Source organism: Oncorhynchus mykiss, chromosome 6, assembly GCF_013265735.2.
Source record: "Oncorhynchus mykiss isolate Arlee chromosome 6, USDA_OmykA_1.1, whole genome shotgun sequence".
Classification (NCBI taxonomy): domain Eukaryota; kingdom Metazoa; phylum Chordata; class Actinopteri; order Salmoniformes; family Salmonidae; genus Oncorhynchus; species Oncorhynchus mykiss.
The window spans coordinates 36653811-36670561 of record NC_048570.1 but is presented as its reverse complement, the minus strand read 5'-3'; the positions used below and the strand labels follow the sequence as shown (position 1 = coordinate 36670561).

Below are 16751 nucleotides of genomic sequence, written 5' to 3'. Positions count from 1 at the left end.
ACTGCAGGGCTCTGGGACATCTGCAATGCAGAAGTCTATATAAATAGCGGTGGAGAAAGGGTGCCAGAGAAACTGAAAGAGAGGGGGTGAGAGAGAGAGAGAGAGAGAGAGAGAGAGAGAGAAAGAAAGAGAGAGGGAGAGGGAGAGGGGGAGGGAGGCTGAGAGGGTGTGAAAGAGGAGCCGCTGAATTGTGGATACATGAAAACTATTATTGTGCAGAAAAAAAAAGAAACACTTGGAGGAACACGTTTTTGCTGTAATTTTACCCTCAATTTGCCCATTTTCGTTTTTGACCTGCTGTTTTCTCCTCCGTCATCAATATGTTGCTAAAGAAAAGTTAAGAAAGCCCTTGGACGATTTGAGAAGCCAAAAAGCAGGACACATCAGTGGATAAAACTGCCCTAAGGGGCAGACTGAAAGACTGTTAAGTTGGTAACTTCGCTTAGATATAATCAGCTTCACCTGCCACATGTGCTAATGAATTCTGTAGTACAGGAGTATGCAAAAACCACAACTAAGCCCAATAAGAGATTGTATTTGAAAATAACAATAATTGAATACCTTGATTACATTGAGACATGATCACTTATGTCTATTTTTTATTTTATTTGTGAGACTACTTGGTAACAGATTTCCTAAATGTAAGTAATTCTTTTAGCTGAATTCCTGGTGGTTTTACAGTCTTTTTTACTTTTGTAACGCTTGTCTTCGTCCTCCTCAGACGAGGAGTAAGAAATGTCAGACCAATGCGTAGCGTGGTAGGTGTCCATATTGTATCTAATACGAATACTGACCACTTGAACAAAAACAATAAAACGAACAGTCCTGACCAGTGACGCAAAACACAGAACAGAAAATAATCACCCACAACTCAAAGGTGAAACCAGGCTACCTAAGTATGGTTCTCAATCAGGGACAACGATTGACAGCTGCCTCTGATTGAGAACCATACCAGGCCAAACACAGAAATCCCAAATTATAGAAAAAATAACATAGACTGCCCACTCCAACTCCCGCCCTGACCATACTAAAACAAAGACAAAACAAAGGAACTAAGGTCAGAATGTGACACCCATGATGTAACACTTTTCCTAGATACAGAGGAGTCTTTTCTCTGATTAGCAGGATGTCTTGGTAAGTTCATTACCTTATTGTAATGTAGTGCCTTCGGAAAGTATCCAGACCCCTTCACTTTTTCCACATTTTGTTACGTTACAGTCTTATTCTAAAATGTATTCAATCTTTTTTTCTCAGCAATCTACACCCCATAATGACAAAGTTAAATCTACACCCCACAATGACACAGTGAAATCTACACCCCATAATGACAAAGTGAAATCTACACCGCATGATGACAAAGTGAAAACAAGTTTTTAGAATTTTTTTATTAAAAATATTCATTTATTAAAAATAAATTACAAATGTACATTTATTAAAAATAAAATACAGATACCTTATTTACATAAGTATTCAGCCCCTTTGCTCTGAGACACGAAATTGAGCTCAGGTGCATCCTGTTTCCATTGATCATCCTTGAGATGCTTCAACAACTTGATTGGAGTACACCTGTGGTAAATTCAATTGATTAGACATGATTTGGAAAGGCACAGATCTGTCTATATAAGATCCCAGAGTTAAGCAATGTCAGAGCAAAAAAAAAAAAAAAAACATGAGATCGAAGGAATTGTCCGTAGAGCTCAGAGAGAAGATTGTGTCGAGGCACAGATCTGAGGAAAGGTACCAAAACATTTCTGCAGCATTGAAGATCCCCCAAGAACACAGTGGCCTCCATCATTCTTAAATGGAATAAGTTTGGAACCAACAAGACTCTTCCTAGTGCTGGCCGCCCGGCCAAACTGAGCAATTGAGGGAGAAGGGCCTTGGTCAGGGAGGTGACCAAGAACGTAATGCTTCTTGGTCACCTCTGTGGAGATGGGAGAACCTTATAGAAGGGCAACCATCTCTGCAGCACTCCACCAATCAGGCCTTCATGGTAGAGTGGCCAGACAGAAGCCACTCTTCAGTAAAAAGCACATGACAGCCCGCTTGGAGTTTGCCAAAAGGCACCTAAAGACTCTCAGACCATGATAAACAAGATTCTCTGACTTCGGAGCAAGTCTCTGAATGTCCTTGAGTGGCCCAGCCAGAGCCCGGACTTGAACCCGACCTGAAAATTGCTGTGCAGCAACGCTCCCCATCCAACCTGATAGAGCTTGAGAGGATCTGCAGAGAAGAATGGGAGAAACTCCCCAAATACAGGTGTGCCGAGCTTGTCGCGTCATACCCAAGAATACTCAATGCTCTAATTGCTGCCAAAGGTGCTTCAACAAAGTACTGAGTGAATGGTTTGAATACCTACTGTATGTAAATGTGATATTTCAGATACTTTAGCAAACATTTCTAAAAACCTGTTTTTGCTTTGTCAGTATGGGGTATTGTGTGTAGATTGATGAGAAAAAACAACAATTTAATCCATTTTAGAATAAGGCTGTAACTTAGCAAAATGTGGAAAATGTCCAGGGGTCTGAATACTTTCCAAAGGCACTGTTTAATAGTAATAGCATTTCATATAATTAGGCTACTGACCATTTCCCAATGTCTCAGTGAACCGTGCTGGTGATAAAGGGATAAGCAGTGGCAAGGTCAGAGAACTGTCTCCCTGCCAGTAACCATATTTAATTTAGTTTCTAGTGGAAATGTAATTATTGGGCCGTCAACATGGTTAGCGATTACTGAAGCCAAGATTTACGACCTTATCGCAACAGGTCTCGGGAGTGCAGTAAGAAGAAGATGCAATTAAATTATGTATTCATCTCAAGAACAGCAAATTTGCTGACAGCATATCTACCCACACCGTGCCAAGCTGCATGGCCGCCAGACAAATCAACGACAGCTCCACCACGGCCCAAACACAGACCACAGAAAGGGATTGATCACATTGCAAAATTATTTTATCAATCTGTCCGAATAGTGTGCTCTGTTATGCTGTGTGCATGTCTTTTTTTCATATTTTTTTTACTATCCTTGTGGGGACCAAATCAAATCAAATGTATTTATATAGCCCTTCGTACATCAGCTGATATCTCAAAGTGCTATACAGAAACCCAGCCTAAAACCCCAAACAGCAAGCAATGCAGGTGTAGAAGCACGGTGGCTAGGAAAAACTCCCTAGAAAAGCCAAAAACCTAGGAAGAAACCTAGAGAGGAACCAGGCTATGTGGGGTGGCCAGTCCTCTTCTGGCTGTGCCGGATGGAGATTATAACAGAACATGGCCAAGATGTTCAAATGTTCATAAATGACCAGCATGGCCCAATAATAATAAGGCAGAACAGTTGAAACTGGAGCAGCAGCATGGCCAGGTGGACTGGGGACAGCAAGGAGTCATCATGTCAGGTAGTCCTGAGGCATGGACCTAGGGCTCAGGTCCTCCGAGAGAGAGAAAGAAAGAGAGAAAGAGAGAATTAGAGAGAGCACACTTAAATTCACACAGGACACCGAATAGGACAGGAAAAGTACTCCAGATATAACAAACTGACCCTAGCCCCCCGACACATAAACTACTGCAGCATAAATACTAGAGGCTGAGACAGGAGGGGTCAGGAGACACTGTGGCGCCATCCGAGGACACCCCCGGGCCAAACACCCCCGGGCCAAACAGGAAGGATATAACCCCACCCACTTTGCCAAAGCACAGCCCCCACACCACTAGAGGGATATCTTCAACCACCAACTTACTATCCTGAGACAAGGCTGAGTATAGCCCACAAAGATCTCCGCCACGGCACAACCCAAGGGGGGGGCGCCAACCCAGACAGGAAGATCACATCAGTGACTCACCCCACTCAAGTGACGCACCCCCCCCCCCCCCCCCCCCCCCCCAGGGACGGTATGAAAGAGCCCCAGTAAGCCAGTGACTCAGCCCCTGTAATAGGGTTAGAGGCAGAGAATCCCAGTGGAAAGAGGGGAACCGGCCAGGCAGAGACAGCAAGGGCGGTTCGTTGCTCCAGAGCCTTGCCGTTCTAGGGACAATTAGGAGGCCTGCGTCTTGTGACCGTAGCGTACGTGTAGGTATGTACGGCAGGACCAAATCAGAGAGATAGGTAGGAGCAAGCCAATGAATGCTTTGTAGATTAGCAGTGAAACCTTGAAATCAGCCCTTGCCTTGACAGGAAGCCAGTGTAGGGAGGCTAGCACTGGAGTAATATGATACATTTTTTGGGTTCTAGTCAGGATTCTAGCAGCCGTATTTAGCACTAATTTATTTAGTTTTAATTTACTAGTTTATTTAGTGCTTTATCCGGGTAGCCGGAAAGTAGAGCATTGCAGTAGTCTAACCTAGAAGTGACAAAAGCATGGATTAATTTTTGGGGCCAGAAGGGGTTGGGGTTAGGGATGGTTATGGTTAAGTTCATGGCTAGGGTAATATCTAGGTTTAGGGTTAGGTTAAGTGTGTGTGTGTGTGTGTGTGTGTGTGTGTGTGTGTGTGTGTGTGTGTGTGTGTGTGTGTGTGTGTGTGTGTGTGTGTGTGTGTGTCAAAAACAGGTTCTCATATCCCAGACCACCATAAATACGAGGCTATAACGGTTTAAATGTGTTCTTTATCTCAAATTATTCACAGCAAACCATAGGAAATCATTCAAAAGTATCAAATAAGGCACATACTATCTTAAATAAGTGATCTCTCTGTCTCTGCTTCTTCTTGTTATTTTCTGTCACTCGGTTTGTCTGTGCTTCTCCTTGTTCTCCTCTGTTGTCACTCGGTTTGCCTGTGCTTCTCCTTGTTCTCCTCTGTTGTCACTCGGTTTGCCTGTGCTTCTCCTTGTTCTCCTCTATTGTCACTCGGTTTATCTGTGCTTCTCCTTGTTCTCCTCTTCTGTCTGTCTGTCACTCAGTGTGTTTGCGCTTCTTGCTCTCCTCTGCTTTCACTCGTCTGTCTGTGCCGAGCCTAGCCACATCCTCGTTGTGAATGAATAAACACATATATACTGTATGTTTTATTGTAATACATGATGACTTGTGTTTAATAAAAGCACTGTATTAATGTCTAGTAGATGTTTATTGGCTTCTGTGTTATAAAACTACTTTTTAGGCTATATTGATGTTAGTGCCTGTCATATGTGTTCCTCTGAATCCCCCCTTCCTTTATTAAGTGTTATTTAGCCTCCTATTTCTGTCTCGCCCTGACCTTAGTATTCTTTGTTTTCTTTATTGTTTTGGTTCGGTCAGGGTATGACATGGGCGATGTATGTGTTTTTCTACTGTCTAGGGGTTTTATAGGTTTATGGGGTTGTTTACCATCTAGGTGTTTATGTATGTCTATAGTTGCCTAGATTGGTTCTCAATTAGAGGCAGGTGTTTATTGTTGTCTCTGATTGGGAACCATATTTAGGCAGCCATCTTCTTTGGGTATTTTGTGGGTTATTGTCTATGTCTAGTTGCCTGTGTCGGCACAGTTGTAGTATAGCGGCACATTTTTTGGGGGGGTAGTTTGTTTAGTGTCCATCTTCATTAAAATATAACATGTATTCAAATTACGCTGTGCCTTGGTCTCCTACATTTGACCAACGTGGCAATTTCATACCATATACAGCCAAAATATGAACTGGCAGCAGTAGGTTACATCTGTGTCAGTTTGTGTGACAGTGTGCCTCCCTCTGTTTTCTTCCTATAGTGACTGCACTGTCCTCTGCTGCCTCAGCAGCTGATGATCTGTCTGTGTGATAGCCTGGCATCATTTCTCACATTCACAGCACTCAGACCAGCAGAATAACCAGAACTTTTAGAAAATAAGTTGTTTAATTTTACACACTCAGCAGCGTTGGCTTCAATAGATATTTTTTGGTCTCTAACTTTTTTCGACAGCACCTTTTACAATCCATGATCTTGGCTGACTAACTGATGACAGAGTCAGAGTGGGTCTCTTTTCTGATGAACTGTTTGACTGAATGTGAATTTCTGCAACCTCAGTTCAGTCAATCAGAAAACCGGGGACCAGTCGTTGCACACTGATCAGCCAAATGCTCATTATAGATTATTATGACAACAGCAAAAATCATTTAAAAAATCTTAACAGGCCCTTGGGCCATAGGAAATGTCACCTGTTTTTGCCGGACCAACTGAAAGATGGTCCGGCCCATCGGGCATTTGCCAGAATTGCCAGGTGGCTAATCCGCCCCTGTGTGTGTGTGTGTCTTCTATTTCAATCCCACTGCAGAGCGATGTGTCGCTGGACTCTCCTCATTCACCCCACCGGCCCTGCCAACCCATAACTCTCTCCATGGCACACGGACAACAGGGAATCAGTCATTCTGTGCCTTGGCTTACATACAGATGCGAAGGTTGACGTTTGCATGGCCACACATGCACTGTATACACACACATGAGGAAGCTACTCTGCAAATCTAGTTTACCAAGCTACCAATTACTTCACACTGGAAGAAGTTAAACTACACTAAAGCTACCCTTAAGAAAACTATAGTATACTTTTTATTTTTACTAGGCAAGTCAGTTAAGAACAAATTCTTATTTTCAATGACAGCCTAGGAACAGTGGGTTAACTGCCTGTTCAAGGGGCAGAACGACAGATTTGTACCTTGTCAGCTCAGGGGTTTGAACTTGAACTCCACCGCTCTTAACCACTAGGCTACACTGCCGCACTTTACTAAAGTTACTTTTAAAAAGTAGTTAATTACATCCAAACTACTTTGTAAATATTTATCATTTGTAAATCGGAAATGTCATAGATGACCAATTGCAAGAACAGTTCACTTTGGGGTCCTAATGTTAACAGAATGTGTAATATAGCCAATTAGAAGTGAGAGAAAAGAAGGTCTGATGCTAGAAAAGAAAAAGTTTTCTGTTTAATTGATCTGGCCTTTTTGCTGATGGCCTTTGGTCAATGCGCTGATGCCTATTTGCCCACACAGTATTACTGAGTGGCTTTGCAAAGAGTAAAGATTTCCGTTCTGAGATAAAGTATTTGCTTCTGACAGCAGCGCTGGTGGACACTCTGCTGCTGTCATCCATCTTGCATTCTCCTCCCATCCTATACCTTTGAGTCAGACAGGCTGCAGAGAAAGAGAGTGCTGAGATGGGGAGATATCGTTTGCGTCCCAAATGACACCCTATTCCCAATAGTCCCTGGTCAAAAGTAGTGCACTAAATAGGGAATAGGGTGACATTTGTGACAAAGACATCCAACTCATCTAGAGACCCAACTGACTTCATACAATACATCACTTTAGGTCTGGTGGGGCAGTTTGTTGAACTTTCCCCCAACTAACTACACTACAGTAATACATCATTTCTACTTCACATTATCATAACAACCTGTCTGATATAATGTAACTGTGATGTGTTATTGTATGGTATAGTCATTACTGGTTGGACAACCCAAATTGCTATATCATATCAGCTATTATAGTTTACTGTTTATTCTAGGTTTGCCTATTGCTCTCAGGTCAGTGAGTTGGTGAAATTAGTTGTCAGCAGCATGACTGCCAATAATATATGCTATGTCATGCTAATGGTTCAGCAAAGCAGGCTGGGGAGGCAGTTTAAGTAAAGTCCATGTATTGATTTGTTCTTTTTGTGGACTATTATTGATCTCTTTTGCCATGTCCATTAGTGAAGTAATGAGTTGATATCACAGGATGTTTCACTTTACAGCTAGAATCCTGAGTTGCTACATCCGTTTTTCAACTTTTAAATTAATAATATAGTACATACCCATCTATTCTTGAAGACTATAACTTAGAAATGCCTCATGAGTTGAGAACCTACTCATTCAAGGGTTTTTTCTTTATTTGTACAATTTTAGAATAATAGTGAAGACATCAAAACTATGAAATAACACATATGGGATCATGTAGTAACCAAAAAAGTGCTAAACAAATCAAAATATATTTTATATTTGAGATTCTTCAAAGTAGCCACCCATTGTCATGATGACAGCTTTACACACTCTTGGCATTCTCTCAACCAGTTTCACCTGGAATGCTTTTCCAACCGTCTTAAAGGAGTTCCCACATATGCTGAGCAATTGTTGGCTGATTTTTATTCACTCATCCCAAACCATCTCAATTGGGTTGAGGTCGGATGATTGTGGAGGCCAGGTCATCTGATGCAACATCACTCTCATTCTTGATCAAATTTCCCTCACGCAGCCTGGAGGTGTGTTGTGTCATGTTCTGTTGAAACAAATGATTGTCCCACTAAGCGCAAACCAGATGGGATGGCGTATCGCTGTGGTAGCCATGTTGTTTAAGTGTGCCTTGAATTCTAAATTAATCACTGACAGTGTCACCAGCAAAGCACCCCCACACCATCACACCTCCTACTCCATGCTTCACAGTGGGAGCCACACATGCGGAGATCATCCATTCACCTACTCCGCGTCTCACAGAGACACTGCGGTTGGACTGGTCTAATGTCCATTAATTGTGTTTCTTGGCCCAAGCAAGTCTCTTCTTATTATTGGTTAAAACTATAATTCCTATATAATAGATGGTCAGTCCTTGCATCCATAGCTCTGTCTATGAATTTGAGACAGGTTTGCTCCAGGTCCATACCTCAGCGTTTTACCAAACTGAGGTGGGATTACTGCTTTATTGTTTCAACAAAGGATTTTAGCTTGAACATTTGTCATGTCTACTGCATGCATTTTCAATGCAAAATGCTACAAATATTACAGCATTGCTTTTTTGATTTGCCCTTCTTGTTCTAACCTGGCTGTGTCCAGTCAGAAAATGTTTCAAGTGTTAATGTCACATATACTCTTAGAAAAAAAGTTGCTATCCTTAACCTTAAAGGGTTCTTCGGCTGTCCCCATAGGAGAACCCTTTGAAGAACCCTTTTTGGTTGCAGGTAGAACCCGTTTGGATCCATGTAGAAACCTTTCTACAGAGGGTTCTACCTAGAACAAAAAAGTGTTCTCCAATGGGGACAGCCAAAGAACCCTTTTGGAACCCTTTTTTTCTTGGAGTCTACACAAGTACAGTGAAATGTCTTTCTTGCAAGCTTTAGCCCCAGCAATGCAGTAATCAATAGCAATGTAATACAAAAAATAACAAGGTAGAACAAAAACACACAAGATCTAGAAATAAGAAGAACACAATGAAGTAAGTAAGAATACTATTTACAGGGTCAGTACCAGTACCACATGTACAATGTACAGAGATACTGTAACACATGTAGTATGGTTTTGATGTTACCATAATAATGGAAGACACTGACGATGGTTGTGAGTGTTTGGTTAATAAATCGCTTTATTTGGCTTTGGGAGGAATATCACAGCATGAGACAGCAGCACGTACAGTCACAGTAGTATAGCAGAATGAATGGTCTGTGTCAACACTCCTGAACCACCTCGGGAAACATGGGAAATGCAAGTGAAAAGGTTGTTTTATTGTTTTGAACATGGTTAAGGCAATTATCTTTTTTCTATCCCATCCCCAGTTTTCAAGCTCCCAAGAATCAGGCCATGCAGTCAATGCTTGTCAATTGATTCATTTCTCAAGGAAAGGAAGAAGGAGTGATATCTACAACGGTTAAAGATAAGGCCTTCCACAGTGTGTGCCAGTCTCAGAAACAGAACATTTAACATTCTGTGAAGCTATACATTTGCCCACGGTAAGTTTACAAACATTTTGGAGGACAGGTCATTTTATAGGATTCTAGAGTACAGGATTCTAGAGTACATTCCATTTTACTACAGTATAGGATTCTAGAGTACATTCCATTTTACTACAGTATAGGATTCTAGAGTACATTCCATTTTACTACAGTATAGGATTCTAGAGTACATTCCATTTTACTACAGTATAGGATTCTAGAGTACATTCCATTTTACTACAGTATAGGATTCTAGAGTACATTCCATTTTACTACAGTATAGGATTCTAGAGTACATTCCATTTGGGGTTTTCCATGTATTTTTCTTTCCCTAAACAAACTTCCTGCAACACTTTTCCTTTTATCACTAGAAATCATAAATGTCTCCTTCTTTAACATTTTCACTCATTCTTTATAACCTTACATATCTCTGCAGTCACTCACTGTATCCTGACCCACAGATAGTCCTGATATCGATAGCTTAGCACCTTGATGGAAGCTAGCCGGCCATATAACTTACAGTATGCTATTATGGTCCCTCTCGTGCAGCTACGATATGTCTGCCTAGGGTGTCCTGTGTACATACTGTTGCTGTCCATCTCAGACTGTGGTAGTGGGGGGGGGGGGGGGGGGGGGGGGTATGGTGATAATAGCCCTTATCTGTGGCGCAGCACCATGTGACCACCCATGACCCCAGTGGCGTCTGCACCGTCTGCCACTTGGTCCTGCTGTCCACATGAGGCTGCTTAGGGGAGGATGGCTCATAATGACTGGAATTGAGTGAATGGAATGTTATCAACCACATGGAAACCATGTGTTTGGTGTGTTTGATACCATTCCATTCCAGCCATTACTATGAGACCGTACTCCCCAATTAAGGTGCCACCGGCCGGCCACCTGTGATGCAGTCAGAGTGGAGGGCTGTCTCTCACTCATTGTCACCTCCAGCTGTCCTTCACAGCAGCCACAGGCCTGTTAACTGTCTGGAGCAGAGCACACTGCTAAAAGCAAACACAGGCTGCATCCCGATGGGCTCTGATCAAAAGTAGTGCAGAAAATACGGAATAGGGTACCATTTGGGACTTAACAACACACACTCTACCACTCAAACCACCAGCCAGAAGGTCGTAGGGTACAGAGCAGTAAACGACCGCAGATAGTAAACAAACAAGACCTAGGCTGCTCTGGGGTAAGGAAGGGACTAGGAGAGACATTTACCTCAGGTTTAGAGAGAGTTATCTTACTTTGAGGGTATATCCATTCAGTGACAAATGAATCAATCAAGAGAGGGTATTTCAACATCAAATATAAGGGTATAGTGTGATAAATAGCAGCATTTTAAAACTCTACATTTCTCAGTCCTGAATGTTGTCCTTCTGAACACAGAAGAGGTGTTGCACAATGCACTTATCTCCTACCTTTGAAATTAGAACCCTCCCAAATAAACGCTATGGTTTCATGTACTTTTTTTCTAGAATCCATGTTGTCATTTTGCCGTGCTATGACATTCGCAGTGACAGTGAGAGGGGGGGAAGGTGAGTGGGGAAATATTGACTTTTCTGGTGATGAAAAGTGATGGAAAAGAAAGTGGCTCAATGGACAGAGCATTCCATATCTTTCTCCTGTGAATGAAAAAGAGAGGAGGGAGGAGCATTCAGTGTGCCAGTTGGTATCTTCAGCCAAGAATATGGCATGGCACCCATGGGCATGATCTTTACTTATTTCTTCAAAAAGCACCTTAAATGTTGGACTGGTAGAAGTTGGTAAATCTCTATGCTCTAGACCTCTGTGCATATAGTCGGCATAGTCTGTGTGCTACTACCAGTATCCTACTATTACCTTCAAGATTACAATTGAATTGCTCCTAATAACCACATCGCATATCCTTAATGGCACATAAAGACGGGACCTTACTGGGCGATATCATCCCTGACTTCTTAATCTGACATCATACTTGCTTTAAGGCATTCTCTTTTGCTGACTGACTGGCTTAATAGTGTAACGTTGACCACCTTTCCTCTGCTCCCTGTGGTAACCATCATCTATGGAGTAAAACCGTGACATAGAATACTGAGAAAATGTAGCTGCAGGTTTATCTTCTGGCAGGGTAATGCACCTCTCTGCGTTGTCTGTCTTTCTGTTTTCCACCACACAGCTGATTATTGATACCCAGAGAGCGAGAGGAGAAGGTACGTGTGTGTGAGGCATCTGGCGTGAGTACGGTAAGTGTGTGTCCTTGTGAATCAGAAATGAGGTGACAGGGAAGGGATCCATATGAGTGAATGAGTGGACTGTAGTAGGGCGAAAGGCATTGATGATCAATGACACAAGCAGTTTAGCTCTTGGTGCTCTTGCTGGGAGCACCCCCCTTCTCTTCCTTCTTCTTCTGAACGTCATCCTCCTCTTCCTCATCTTCCTCCTCATCCCCATCTCCATTCTCCACTGCATTCTCATCTCCATTCTCTTCTCCATCCCCTCCCTCCTCTCCTTCCTCCTCGTTCTCCTCTTCCTCCTTCTCTTCCTCATCCTCCTCCTTCTCTGGTTCCTCAGGCCTGGCTCCCCTCATCCTGTAAGGGGCGGAGGAACCCAGGACGTAGGAGCGGCTGGACGAATAGGAGAAGCCAGAGTAACCTGACTGCAAGATATTTCCGCCAACTGTACTCAGACGGCACTCTTCACCTTCCAGCAGCTTCCTGAAGAAGGGGATGAAGATGGAGAGATGTAGATAAAGAGAAAGTCAGTTTACAAACATTTATTAAATTATATTGCTGTGCTGACGAGGTGTTCAAATGTTTAGAATAGGGGGGGTGCTCATAAATCTTTTAAAGAGACACTGTGGTGCATCAACAGTGGCCTGATTGCTGAGCTGACTGAAATACTGACTAAATCAGTGGAAGAGAGTCAGTTTACAAATGTAACAAATTCCAACCTTTCATACTTTTCAAAGCACTCTGCTGACTTGGAATTCAAATATTGAAAAGGTGTTTAGAGTACAGGAAAGGCACTGTGGTTTGGATCAACGATATGCTGAATGCGGACTTAACTTTATCAGACATATAGACTCAGACTAAGTGATGACTAACCTGTAAGCAGCGATCTCAATGTCCAGGGCCATCTTGACATTCAACAGGTCCTGGTACTCACGCAAGTGACGGGACATCTCCCCCTTGGTGCTGCGGAGGGCAGACTCAAGCTCCTGGATGGTCTCCTGCAGGCAGATTAACATCAGGATGTGTTACTAATGATAAATACCTCACTATGTTCATTTCCTAATACCTCACAACGTACATTTCCTAATACCTTTTTACATCTGTTGTGCTACAGTGCAATTGAAATGACATCACACATACCATCTGTGATATACACCTGTTACTTAGGAGGGGATAATTCTATAGAATCCATAGGGTAAAGCCTGTACTGTAGCAATTAGTGTGGTATACAGTAATAGCCAGCCTGTCCTACTTCATGTACCTGCATCTCTCCCATCTCGTTGCTATGGCGGTCCTCCAGCTCAGCCATCTGCCTCTCCAGGGCCTCGTTGTGGCCCCTGAGAGCCTCGATCTCCAGGCTGCGGGCCTGCACCTGCCTGCGATACTCATTTAGCTCCTCCCTGCTATGCTTCGCCTGGTCCTGGTTGCGGGAGGCCGCCTCGTTCACACTGGCAAACTTAGAGCGGTACCACTCCTCGGCCTGGTTCTGATTCTTGGCTGACAGGACCTCGTACTGGGCACGGATGTCCTTCAGGGCCACGGCCAGGTCGGGTTTATCATCCCTCATGTCCATCTCCACTGAAACCTGGGACCAGGTAGGGACAGAGGGGAGTTAGGGTTGGGTATGGTTACCAGGTGTGAAGGGAATGCTTCAATGGCTACATATATACATATTTGTAGTGTAGCGGAGATTCAAATATGATAATATTTCGCTTTAGTATTCGTTATTATATTATTATTTTTATGTTCGTATTAATGCTAATTTACTGTAAATGTGAAGTCGGCTATTATAATAAATCCAAACCAAAATTGTTGCAACATCCATTTTTTGTTGTTGTTTTTTTTTACTAAATATAGTAAAAGGTTTGATAATCACTATTGAAATCTATGTCAAACCACACAGACCATCATGGGCTTACAGTAGACACATGGGAGCTATGAGCCCTGGGCTAATGTGATCTATCCAGTGAGGTAAAATACTGAGGGCTGATGTATTGAGCCCTGAGTCAGGGCTCTGTGCACCACCGTAGGTGTTGCTTTCAATCGCTTCCATGGCAATTATATCTCGAGCAGGGCAATAGAAAACCCCTGGAGAAAACAAACACTTAATTATCTTTCCAATAATGAAGATTCTCTGTTGCATCAATTGATATTAAATTGTAGATAAGACTTATTTTTTTATTTAAAGAAAAGCATTTAGAGTACTATCACCTTATCCAATGATCTATCCAAAATGCCACTGCCTTCTAAAACACTGTAAGCTACAATAGTGTTGTTTAATTGTTACCTTGATTAATGATTATATTGCAATTAACCTTGTGTGACAACATGAATCAGTACCATGTTGATCTTGTAAATAACAACAGCTAGGCTATGTGCCAGCAGTAATTAACCTATCGAAATCGTCCTGTAAAATGCGTTTACAAAGTGTGATCGTGATAGTTGATCATCGTGAGACTGACTACGTAAAATTCAACAAGGGCCATGATTAATCTTTATTTTCGTATACGTTCTGAGTTGACCCTATCCTATCCTACCCTACCCCCCCTCCTACATGCTAGGTCGACCACACCTAGATAATGCGCTACTATTTCTCTGCATCATCAGTGGGAGCACTAGCATCCCTATCAACCCATATGCTCCCCCTCTCTCTCCTCCCTCTCGATCTCCCTCCCATTCCCTCTTTTTAGCACACTGGCTCTTGCTTTAGACTGTATAACACTTTCAGACTATGCACAAAATCGATTTTCAGTAACCATTACACCATTTCAATTATATTTTATAGTTATACAACTTCCCTCATAGTTTATATATAGTTAGTGTCCTATGTCAATGCTAGGTTTGAATTGACAGAAGAGAGGGAGTACTGCATGGTGCTGTTTTACGCAGAACCGCAGTGCTGTAAAATTTACTGCCACTTATCGCAGTGCGCAGTGTTCACTGGCTTCAGCACCAAGGACAGCGCACGTGCTGTGAATTAACTTTGACTCAGTGAATGTGGATCCACAGTGAATGTGAATGATAAGATAGCCAGCCATATGATAACAAGCTATGAACAGTGTTAGTTATTTGGCACTGGTTATCACCATAAATGATAAAAGTTATCATCAAAACATACATTGCCTAACTTTTCCCTTGGTGTATATTTGGTAGGCTATTTGGTGGCAGCGAGATGGGGAGATGAGGGTGACAACTGACAACTGATGGGGGTCATGAAGGGTGATGTGATGTTGGCACCTGTGTGGCTTGCAGGGAAGCCTGCAGCTCTTGCTGCTCCTCTTCGTGCACTTTCCTGAGGAAGGCGATCTCATCCAGCAGTGACTCGACTTTCTTCTCCAGCTCGAGTCGGGACATCGTGGCGTCATCCACGTCCTTACGGTAGCTCTTCAAGGTGCCCTCCGCCTCCTCGCGAAGCCTCGTCTCCTCGTCCAGCTTCTCTTTCACGCGGTCCAGCATCTCGTTCATCTGCACGCAGTCTAGGTGCATCTGGCTCTTTTCGTGCGTCAGCTCCTCGACCCGCGCCCTCAACTCCCGGATCTCCTGCTCGTACAAGTCGTGCAGACGGGAGGGCTCTGTGTGGCGCTGGCGCAGTAGAGTCACCTCGGCTTCCAGAACCTTGTTCTGTTGCTCCAGGTTGTGGACCTTCTCAATGAAGGAGACGAAGCGGTCGTTCAAGCCCTGGAGCTGCTCCTTCTCGTTGGTGCGGATGATTTTCATCTCGTTGGTGACGGCCGTGGACTGGGTCAAGTCCATGGAGTCGGGCATGGAGGAGTGGAAGTTGCGCCCGGCACCCGCCTTGCGGTAGCCGGAGGATGTGACCATGGATGGGGAGCCATAGTTGCGGTGTGAGCCGCTGGAGCGGTATCCGCCGGACAGGCGAGAGGGGCTGCTGCCCACCGACATGCGGCCGGAGCTCCGGGGCGCATCCCCGAAGATCTTCCGATAGGAACTGCTGGAGTAGACGTCGCCGGAGTAACTCATGTTTCCAGGTGGAGAAGTGGAATGCTAGTCTGACCTTTGCTGCTTGCGGAGTCCCTTCTCACTGCCCCGTGTGAGAGTGTGTGGGAGAGAGAAAGAGAGAGGAAGTGAGATACGAGTGATGCCTGGCAAAGACAGGTGCTTTTATAATGATGAAACTCGAGCATCATTTGACGCAGGGGCAGGAGCAGGGTAAGGGAAACCTGCAAGCTCCTGCAAAAAGAGCTATTCTCAGGGGAACACGAATTCAACTTGTAAGTATTTCAGGCTAATCCATGCTGCACAGACAAGCCAAGATAGACCTTTGGTCAATGCGAGAGCATCAAATGATAACTTGTAGGGGACATGTAAATAGTTATTTTTAATAAGACCAAAATGCCAGGCCTACTAATATCCTGATGATAATGATTGTACTAATTAAAGCTAAAAATGACTTTACTATTAAATGTTGATACTGAGGCCAACGTAGGACATAATAGGCCAAATTGACATTGCCTAGACTGTTCCCGATGAAGTATTGTGAAACTTCCCATGCAGGTTATCCGATCTTGTAAACACTGTCATTACAGTTTTGCCGTGCTGTCCCAGCAGTCCAGGCATGGGATCGATGCATGTTAACTGTGTGCCAGGACTGAGTATGTATAAACCGTACTGCTGTTTTGCAGTCTGCAGCCATGCACCTTTCGTGCCCGACCACCGCAGTGTCAGAATACAGGAAGAGACACAGACACAAAGGCCTGTTTGCATGACTCCCCAATGCCCACACATCATATTAAATAAACGCAAGTCACTTAATAGCCTAACACCTATTATCAAGTTTAGCCTAAACTATATTGAAAACACAAGCCTGTGAAATGGGTCAGTCCTGCAGACATTTTCCAGAATCACAAAGCACTTTTGGGGGATGATTCAGCATATGAGAGAGGATTATTGATGGTGCAGCGCTGTCT

At 43.4% G+C, this 16751-nt stretch overlaps 1 protein-coding gene across 1 annotated transcript; it reads right to left on the bottom strand.

The window, feature by feature from the left end:
- Window positions 1-9240: 9240 nt before the first annotated feature.
- LOC110525867 (low molecular weight neuronal intermediate filament) lies at window positions 9241-16113 on the bottom strand. The gene is made up of 4 exons (XM_021606339.2): window positions 15061-16113; window positions 13085-13408; window positions 12697-12821; window positions 9241-12306 (listed from the first exon to the last, which is right to left on the bottom strand). The coding sequence occupies exons 1-4, from the start codon at window positions 15802-15804 to the stop codon at window positions 11949-11951; spliced, it is 1551 nt and encodes a 516-aa protein (XP_021462014.2). The 5' UTR covers window positions 15805-16113; the 3' UTR covers window positions 9241-11948.
- Window positions 16114-16751: the final 638 nt, after the last annotated feature.